Here is a 9,834-nt window from a genome sequence, read left to right on the forward strand (position 1 = left end):
TATTGCTTCCTCTCGCTCCTCAGGTTCTGGAGAAAGGTCCCTCTCAAATGCAGCTTCCTGTACTGAACATCATTCATTGTATGTTGCACTATGTCGATCTCAACTCTTCCTCGCATTTCAACGCTGAATTACTACGAGTGATCGCCAAACATATTGAAGGTAAAATTTTATTTATAAACCTAGATTTTTTTCAAGAGGTTTGGTATAAGGAACTGTTACAACGAAGGTCTTGCTGTCCTGAAATTGTAGAAAGAAAAAGGAAAAGATAGGGGAAAGCTAGTCGTTCCGAGAACGGATCTTGTCTGTTTATGATTTATCTGAAGCTTTAAATATGCCCTCATAATGATTGTTTAAAGAATTTTAATTGCTTTGAGCATACCTAATTATTATTGCTTATCACAAGTGTCGTTCCGCCTTTAATACACTAGCTAAATTTTATGACTTGACTTGGACTCGAACCACCAATCTCCAGATCCAGAGTCCACCGTGATAACCACTACACCACTGAGGTTGCCTTCATGATTGTTCATTTACATGTGTCAACTATAAGGAATATATTGTTTATTTCAGGTGTCAACTACAAGTAATATATTGTTCATTTCAGGTGTCAACTCCAAGGAATATATTGTTTATTTCAGGTGTCAACTATAAGTAATATATATTGTTCATTTCAGGTGTCAACTACAAGGAAGATATTGTTCATTTCAGGTGTCAACTATAAGTAATATATTGTTCATTTCAGGTGTCAACTACAAGGAATATATTGTTTATTTCAGGTGTCAACTACAAGGAATATATTGTTAATTTCAGGTGTCAACTACAAGGAAGCTCTGAACATATTGAAGTTAGTGGTGACCCGATCCTCCACCCTGGTGAATTTCAGGTGTCAACTATAAGGAATATATTGTTAATTTCAGGTGTCAAATACAAGGAATATATTGTTAATTTCAGGTGTCAACTAACTACAAGGAATATATTGTTCATTTCAGGTGTCAACTACAAGGAATATATTGTTAATTTCAGGTGTCAACTATAAGTAATATATTGTTCATTTCAGGTGTCAACTACAAGGAATATATTGTTTATTTCAGGTGTCAACTACAAGGAATATATTGTTAATTTCAGGTGTCAACTACAAGGAAGCTCTGAACATATTGAAGTTAGTGGTGACCCGATCCTCCACCCTGGTGACCCCCCCTCAACTACATCACCAATACATCAACTGGGAATCTCACTCTACTTCCTCTCATTCTTCATTCTCCGAGTTCAAGAAAGAACTGCCAGGTAAACGTCTAGCTTGCCCCAGTAGGAACATTTCAATAGGAATTGTCTAGTAAGATTCCATACGTACAGACCATGCTGACTTCCTTATCTAAATTCCACTCTTATTTCTCGCCAGGTCGTACCATGGAGTTCACAATAGATCTATCCCAGACCCCGGTCATTGGTCGGAAGAGCGTCAAACCCGCGACCCATTTCAGGTGTAAACTATAAGGAATATATTGTTAATTTCAGGTGTCAACTACAAGGAAGCTCTGAACATATTGAAGTTAGTGGTGACCCGATCCTCCACCCTGGTGACCCCCCCTCAACTACATCACCAATACATCAACTGGGAATCTCACTCTACTTCCTCTCATTCTTCATTCTCCGAGTTCAAGAAAGAACTGCCAGGTAAACGTCTACCTTGCTCCAGTAGGAATATTTCAATAGGAATTGTCTAGTAAAGTTCCGTGGGTTTGACTCCCAAACGAGACGTGGGTACTTGTTCAGAAGTCATGTCAATGGAAAATTTCTACAAAAAGGAGCTGTCACAAATGAGCAGTGACCAGTGTTATTATAGGGTTAGGTTAAACACAAAAAGGAGCTTTCTTTTTCATTGTTTTCTACAACTGTACAGTGTCCAAAGAAAATGGGAGTTAGCAAGTGTATTGAATACTATGAGGAGTTTTCTCATCAAAATGTGTAGCAAAGTCAGAACATCGTTGGAAATAACCGATAAAATTGAAACAGAATCGGAGTTCCACAGGGTCGAGTACTGTCTTCTCTGGTCTTTATTGAGATTATTTATGTACTTTAGAAGAGATTAGAGCTTTTGTAAAGAAAGTTCTGTTAATTAAAAAAACGGGTTAAGTGTAAAAGATTTGTTTTTTGCCATTATAGGGGTTCGAGTACGGGTGACATCAGCGAGTTAACCCCTTGCAACACCTCGCCCAACTTGGCGTTCCGACCCATCTCTCCTCTGGTCTCTATTGAGGTTATTTATGTACTTTAGAAAAGATTAGAGCTTTTGTAAAGAAAGTTTTGTTAATAATAAATAAAAAAAAACGGGTTAAGTGTAAAAGATTTTTTTTGCCATTATAGGGGTTCGAGTACGGGTGACATCAGCGAGTTAACCCCTTGCAACACCTCGCCCAACTTGGCGTTCCGACCCATCCTACGCGAGGACACAGAGGAGCTGTTTCGACTTCACATTCAATCTCTATTGCAACAGACGCCACCTTCCTCTCTGCATCTGTTTCATACCCTACACCGACTTATCAAGGTGAGAATAGATACGTAGGTCAATGAACTGTAGACCTCACTTAGATTCCTTGAGAAGCAAATCCTGCCGTTCTTTGGCAGATTTTTCGCCGCCACAACTTCCTTTATGAACTCTTGAGGTCTCAAATTTGGTATCACACTCCCCCCACCATACCCAATAATCCCGGAGATTAAAATTACCATAGTTATCGCAAGCTATGTCTGTCTAAAACTTCTTAATCGACTGAACTATTTTTTCCGTAAAAAAAAAAAAAAAAAAAAAAAAAGGGGTGACCCGGCGGTTCTTTGGCAGATTTTTCGCCGCCACAACTTCCTTTATGAACTCTCGAGGTCTCAAATTTAGTATCACACTCTCCCCACCACCCACCATACCCAATAATCCCGGAGATTAAAATTACCATAGTTATCGCAAGCTAGGCCTGTCTAAAACTTCTTAATCGACTGAACTGAAATGAAAACACAAGAGATTTTAGACCTCGAATTAAAGGTTTTAATTGACACGAATTTGCCATGGTCGGTTGAACAGTTTAGTAAGACTGAAATCAAAAAAATCAAATCAATTTTTTCTGTAAAAAAAAATAATAATAAAATATATTGTTCATTTATAAAAAAATGGTATTAATATAACCGGATGGAAACGGCCCTGGATGTCACAGGTAACGGCTCTATTTAAGCGCTCTGCCGCGGGTTCGATTCCCACCCGGGGTGGATTTTATCCTGCTCGTTCTCAGAACGGCTGGCTTTCTCCTCTCCTGTCTTCCTTCTCTCTTCGATTTCGGGACGATAAGACCATAGCAGTTGCAGTTCTTCTGTCAAACCTCTTAAAGAAAACGTCATATTTCCCAATATTTTGACGTCATTTTCCTTGTTGATTAAGGAGCGCGGTAGCGCTCCGCCCCGCCAAGTCAAAATTTGACCGCGCTACTAGATATATTATATTTCATTAGAATATTGTTGATTGTTTCAGAGTCGGGTACGGGAATGTCTGGTGAATGTACTTACTACATGTGGACAGCGTGTGGGATTACCCAAGAGTCCTTCGGTAAGTTATCTAGAGAAATCTATCTTATTATTTGATTTACCCTTTTTTTCCCCGACTCTAGTGGTACTGACTTAATATTGCTGAAGTTAATGTGGACATTTTTATAGGTATTTAGATTAGAAGGCATACTACCTATTCCCGAAATAAAAGTTATTTCCATTAGCTTCTACCGTGGTGAAACAATTGCTACATTAAACACTTCGCTCTTGGCTGAAAATTAGAAAAAAAAGGTCCAACACACAACTAGCAACGAAAAGGTACTTCGCCCAATCGACTAAGGGCAAAGTCGATGTAAATTTTATTAAGGTTAAAGTTCATTTTTTTTTTCTTCTCAAATTTGGGAATCAAACCTGGGTCTAACCCTCCTCCAACTTTCTGACGGGTAATGTTTTTCGTTTCCCCTCTATCTAACTCACAGGATGATGTGTTTCTTTCGTTCTACAACAAGGTAAAAGCAATGTGCTGATACTCTAACGTAGACATGTACCGTCATTTCACCCTGTTTTTGCTCTCTCACCGATTTACTGTACAGTCAATATTAGGGTACCGTGTAGCTGTGTGTGTTTGTATGTCCGTCCTTAAAAATATTGTTTAAATTTTAACTAGTTTCATACAAGGTGTTCAGTGTCAACATGAATTTTACCATAATTAATCTAGATTCGACTCTGTTATTATGCTTATTTTCCAATCAATATCGCGTTGATGAAGTATAGGTATACACCCTGAATATTGTAGGTAAATAAGTGCAAAAACATTAAAATCGTGCTTTTTCCTATCACTAATTTAATATGTTTTGTTTCACGCTTATACATCACCATTTATTTCTATGTTCTCAATTTTTGTGAACACTAGCCACCTACAGCTTTTCCTTTGTGAAACAAGGTCCTTTTACACGTAAAAGCTGATAACCGAACTCTAATTACCAAAGCCAATCCTGATAAAAGTTGTACGTATAATATCTATTTGGATTATGTGCTGAACTCCCGATCTCCTTCCTCATATGATTCTTCAGTCAGAGCTGTATCAATACTGATAACGTTACCAATGTCTACTTCAATTCTTGCATCTATCAAGTAGTGCAATAGTACTAAACAAAAATTGACGCGGCATCCAAGGGATCATAGGAACCGCCTTAACTTAGACCAGCCTCTCACTATGTATCAGGTAGACCTGACAGGTACGGCTGAAAATGTCCGTCTGTCAGGTCTACCTGATACCTGATGAGCACACACACTATCAGGTAGTAAGTAGTACCTATCAAGTCTACCTGATAGTGAATGGCTATAGTCTTACATCTATCGACACATTCAAACTAATACAAAACTAAAACCAATCCAATTTGAATTACTCAGGTTATGTATCAAACCCCCTCTTATCTCTCTCCCCAGGTAATCTTCAGTCAGAGCTCGGACCTATTGGAGCGTCAATCCAGCATGGCATCCTCCACTGAGGAAGTCTCAGGGCCGGATATCGTACCTGATAGTGAATGGCTAGTCTTACATCTATCGACACATTCAAACTAATACAAAACTAAAACTAATCCAATTTGAATTACTCAGGTTATTTATCAAACCCCCTCTTATCTCTCTCTCCAGGTAATCTTCAGTCAGAGCTCGGACCTATTGGAGCGTCAATCCAGCATGGCATCCTCCACTGAGGAAGTCTCAGGGCCGGATATCTCCGGGGGTACCGGGTCCAGACCCCCTCACAGGGACCCTGCAGACCACTTCGGCGTGTTCAAAGATTTCGATTTCCTGGAGTATGAATCGGAGAGTGTGGAGGGAGAGAGTACGGATAACTTCAACTGGGGAGTGAGGCGTAGGCCTCTCAGTGAGGGGGATGAGAATCCAGAACCACGCAGCCTACTCGAGGAGAGTCTGAGTGAGAAAACTCCGCTACTCACTATGAGGAAGGTAAGAGATCCACTATTCACTATAAGGAAGGTAAGATATCTAGATTCCTAGTCAAATAATTTTCAACCATTTATTTGGAGTCCACAACCCAGGAAATAATTCTCAGGTCCGGTAATCACAGGCCACTAGCTGGCCCCCGTTTCATAAAAAAATGCAATACTTAGTATAGTACCTAGTATAGCTCCGCTATACTGTAGTAATAGAAAGTAAAAATTGCACTTGTGCAATAGTTATGGAGAGAACGATTGCACTTACCATTTTAGGTAATCTTTGCTGTAGCTTCAAAAAGAGAGAAATGGACTTTAGAATTGTAAATTTGATTTCAATAACGCAATTCTAATAGAAACCGTTATGGGCGTTATGACATATCTTGAGAAAAATAATACATAATTATCTTATCTCTTGGAGTCCATTTTTATGAAAATTTATTGTTATACTTACCTACTTAAAGAGATCTATGAAAACTTGTAGCAGTGACAGCAGATCAGTCAACATCCCCAACAGGTTAGACGTTAGAATGAGATGAAGGAAGGAGGAAGTTTGCATTGGGCAGCTTGTGTAGTTCAAGCAGGTGAAAACGTCTTCAAACTCATTTCTTTATTCTGATTGGTTCTTTACTTTATTCTGAAGTTCTCTCTCTATTCTGATTGGTTCACAGCTGGGTGCCGGAGTGATAGAGGAAAGTTCAGACGATGAGATTGGTTCTGAGTCTCCATTAGATGAAATTCCTCCGGTACCAGAATTCTCCAGCGCCTCCTCTGTTCACCATCATCATCAACCTAGCACTCTCAGTATTAGACCTCGTACTATGTCTGATCCTAGATCCGATACTTCGTAAGTTAAATTATATATTTATAGGATGGATAATTCCATATAGGATGGAAAATTCCAGATAATTCCATATACTACTTCCATATACTAGATCAAGGGCGCTCAACCTTTTTTAAAGGCGGGCCAAATTTTGGACACCAGATCAGGCCGCGGGCCACATGATACGTTTGCCTGTGTGGTTGCTTGTACAAAGCTCTTAACAATAATACTCATAACAATAATATTAGTATGAAACAAGGTTTTCTAAAAACACTTGTTTGAAACAAGTGTTTTTATTTGAAGTTCGGACTTTTAACAGAAAACAAGGTCACATAGCAAGGTCACATAACACGGGAAATTGGTCTTTTGGAACTTTTTTTTTCCAAATTTTGACGATTGATACCGTGTTTAGCTCTGATGTAGTGGATTCTTCAAACATATGCTTCAAAACAGAATGGTTCCATCTTTTTATGTTTGGATGTAGTTCGGTGGTTGCCAATAAAACTACGTCCCTGATGTGATTGGAAGAGAGTGTGAACCTATATTTATTTTTAACAAAAGTTAGTGTCGAAAATAGTTTTTCACACACATAAGTAGACCCAAATTTTGAAAGAATTTGTTGAGCAAGGTCACATAACACGGGAAATTGGTCTTTTGGAACTTTTTTTTTTCCAAATTTTGACGATTGATACCGTGTTTAGCTCTGATGTAGTGGATTCTTCAAACATATGCTTCAAAACAGAATGGTTCTGAATTTCTACTAATTCTTGTTGAATTATTAATAGATACTGGATAATTTAATATTTGGGATTCGTTAATGGAACAGGGATTTTGAATATTATTTTCTTTAATACGTTTTCGATCTGTAATTTGTATTTCTCAATGCCAGGTTTTCCTGTTTCTCTCAAAAATCCTTCGCGGGCCACTCAAAAATCCTTCGCGGGCCACTTCATGGCCCGCGGGCATAGGGTTGAGCGCCCTTGGTTTAGGTTAATACTTAGTAGGGAATTTTGTAGTATGGGTAAATCCCGTATTCGTGTAAAATAAAATTATGTAAAACTTTGGATTAAAGGACGCATGTACCAACATCATGGAGATTTAAAAGAGACCAAGCAGAGAGGAAAAACAGAATGTTTCGTTTTCTTCTTCTACGTCTAAGTTTCGAAATAAATTGACTAGGGGGGGGGGGGACAGTTTAGATTGGAAATACCGGTAAATTAATTGATATTACGTACATATTTAAAAGAAGAAGAAGAAAGAAAGAAAAAAAGAAGCAAAATACATACCTACTTGAAACTAATTATAAAGTTCCTAAACTCGTTTTCGTAGCACGGAACGGGTTAATTTCCTAAAGAAATAATAATTACAAGACAGGTATTGCTGTTTTATTTATTGATTATTTACTTACAAATTAAAATCAATGGGCAAATATTTATTCCAAACTAATTGACAGAATTATTATGAATGCGAAATCTCGGAATTAATCACTGAATTCTACAGGGTAGTCCAAAAACCAATGTGGATTTTTAATTTTTTGTTTTGCAAAAAAAAAAAAAAAAAAAAAAAAAAAAAAAACTTCTTTATTGATTCCGTGTTTAGCTCTGATGTAGTGGATTCTTCAAACATATGCTTCAAAACATGGCTTGACATTTGGTTTTAGCTACAGGTAAGTAAACGATAATATTTATAGTTTTTCCCCCAACGGAGCGGAGGTCGTACGGTCCCGAAAGAGAAGAGAGAAGGAAGACACGATGGGTGAAAGTCAGCCGATCCCAGATCAAACCTTCTCTGTTCAGGATAAAATCCACTCCGGGGGAGGAGGGGGGGGGGGAATCTAACCCCCCGAAGAACCCATAGTGGAGGTGGGGAGGTCCCTGTACAAGTTGTACTTCCAATTGATGTTACTGCTAGAGTCTGCTAACAAGATGATTGCCCTGGTCGTCAATACAGCTCGTAGTAGTCAGGTAAGTCTTGCATCTTCCTTCTCTGACCTTTTCCCGTGTTCAGACGGTATCGGCGTTTTTCGCCAGCCTCTCAATCATGCAGTCCTAGGGTGATTGCTTTTGGGCTGACATTTGTTTTTGTTTTTTTTTTTTTTTTAAGAGGTTTGACAGAGGGAACTGTAACTGCTATGGTCTTATCGTCCCGAAATCGAAGAGAGAAGGAAGACAGGATAGGAAAAAGCCAGCCGTTCCGAGAACGAACATTATCCCATCAGCTTAGTTGGTAGGATAAAATCCGCCCGGGCGGATTTTATCCTACCAACTAAGCTAACTAGGCTGGCAAAAAAGATCTTTTATTTTCACTGCCCTGACGCAAAGACCAGTCCCTATAATATTTGGTTCATCTACTACACCTCAAAGTTTCCATTATTTTCCCTCAAGTCAAACCATTTTTTTTTTATCAAACAATGTAAAACAAATTCAAACAATACCAACTTGGTAAAACTCTCACCCTGCCTCCTCCCCTGATAACGAACGTGTGAAGTGCTGAAGTTCAGTAGAATCATTTCAGCTAAGGTTACACTTCTTGCTGATAGTCAAACTCAGTCCAGCTTTAGTCCAGATTGATTGACCCGAAGAAGAGAGTTGTGATTCTGAGTTGTGGTAATTTTGAGTTGTGACTAGTTCGGAAGAAAATTAGGACTTTATCTGTGTGTTGTGCCGTCGTTAATGGTCGATTATGCCGCTGCAAAAGGTGAGTGAGAGTGCCTTTTCTGGGATTTTTACTTTTTTATAGTTCTTTAGTGTGCTGTGTCGTTTTGGCAAGCCAAACTTTGGGCAGTTCGTCACGTCAATACATTTTTATTGACTAGGTATTTCTCTTCAAAGTAATTAGAAAGTATTGCAATCGGTCCAAATTTTCAAAATCGGGAAATGGGTGGAAAAATTCATTTTAGGGTCCCCTGATTCCGAAAAAGTGGTTTTTATCCAAATGGTCTGTCTGTACGTTTGTGCTTTTAAACTTTCTTTTTTTTCTCTTTTCCATGTTAGGTACATTTTCTTATTTGGTGTTGGACGTTGGTGTGTAAAGCCGAATTTAATAATTATAGGGGAAAAACGGTAATTTTTCGTAATACATAGTCAAAAGTGACAGTGCTTCATTTTGAGTAGGTATTTTGTTATTAAGATATTTTGAGAAAAAACAAGCTGGGTCCGTCCCTCCGGGAATTTTTTAGCCCGTAGTTTATTCGATCATGGTTAAAGAATACCTTTGTACCTACCTAATTTGTTTAATATCCAGTTTATGATCATTATTGATTTGATTTTTTGATTTTACTTTCATGTAATGATTTAAAATCAAGACTAGAGCCCGTTCTCCCTTTATTCCCAATATAATGTTTAAGTCACCCATCCATTTATTGGCCTTTCTCGGCGTAGCTTAACATAGGTGACGCTAAAACCGGTCTTAAATGATCGACTGAAGTGTTACCTAAAACTTTCTCGCTTTGAGTTCATAGGTCGTCGCGAAAAATTTCAAGATTAGAGCTCATTTGTGTGAGAAAATGTGAAAAAAAAAAATCCC

General features: G+C 38.3%; 1 protein-coding gene across 1 annotated transcript in view; it reads left to right on the plus strand.

Annotated features, from left to right (window-relative positions):
* LOC103514098 (protein furry) overlaps positions 1-9,834 on the plus strand; it is a 19,369-nt gene that overhangs the window by 6,914 nt on the left and 2,621 nt on the right. The window contains exons 11-22 of the mRNA XM_026827141.1: positions 24-159; positions 1,126-1,284; positions 1,400-1,483; positions 1,516-1,723; positions 2,374-2,545; positions 3,156-3,200; positions 3,512-3,586; positions 4,005-4,034; positions 5,182-5,499; positions 6,158-6,333; positions 7,199-7,230; positions 8,158-8,273. Of these exons, the coding sequence (XP_026682942.1) occupies positions 24-159; positions 1,126-1,284; positions 1,400-1,483; positions 1,516-1,723; positions 2,374-2,545; positions 3,156-3,200; positions 3,512-3,586; positions 4,005-4,034; positions 5,182-5,499; positions 6,158-6,333; positions 7,199-7,230; positions 8,158-8,273 (1,551 nt within the window). The remainder of the gene's footprint in view (positions 1-23; positions 160-1,125; positions 1,285-1,399; positions 1,484-1,515; positions 1,724-2,373; positions 2,546-3,155; positions 3,201-3,511; positions 3,587-4,004; positions 4,035-5,181; positions 5,500-6,157; positions 6,334-7,198; positions 7,231-8,157; positions 8,274-9,834) is intronic.

Source organism: Diaphorina citri, unplaced genomic scaffold (assembly GCF_000475195.1).
Source record: "Diaphorina citri unplaced genomic scaffold, Diaci psyllid genome assembly version 1.1 scaffold1081, whole genome shotgun sequence".
NCBI lineage: Eukaryota > Metazoa > Arthropoda > Insecta > Hemiptera > Psyllidae > Diaphorina > Diaphorina citri.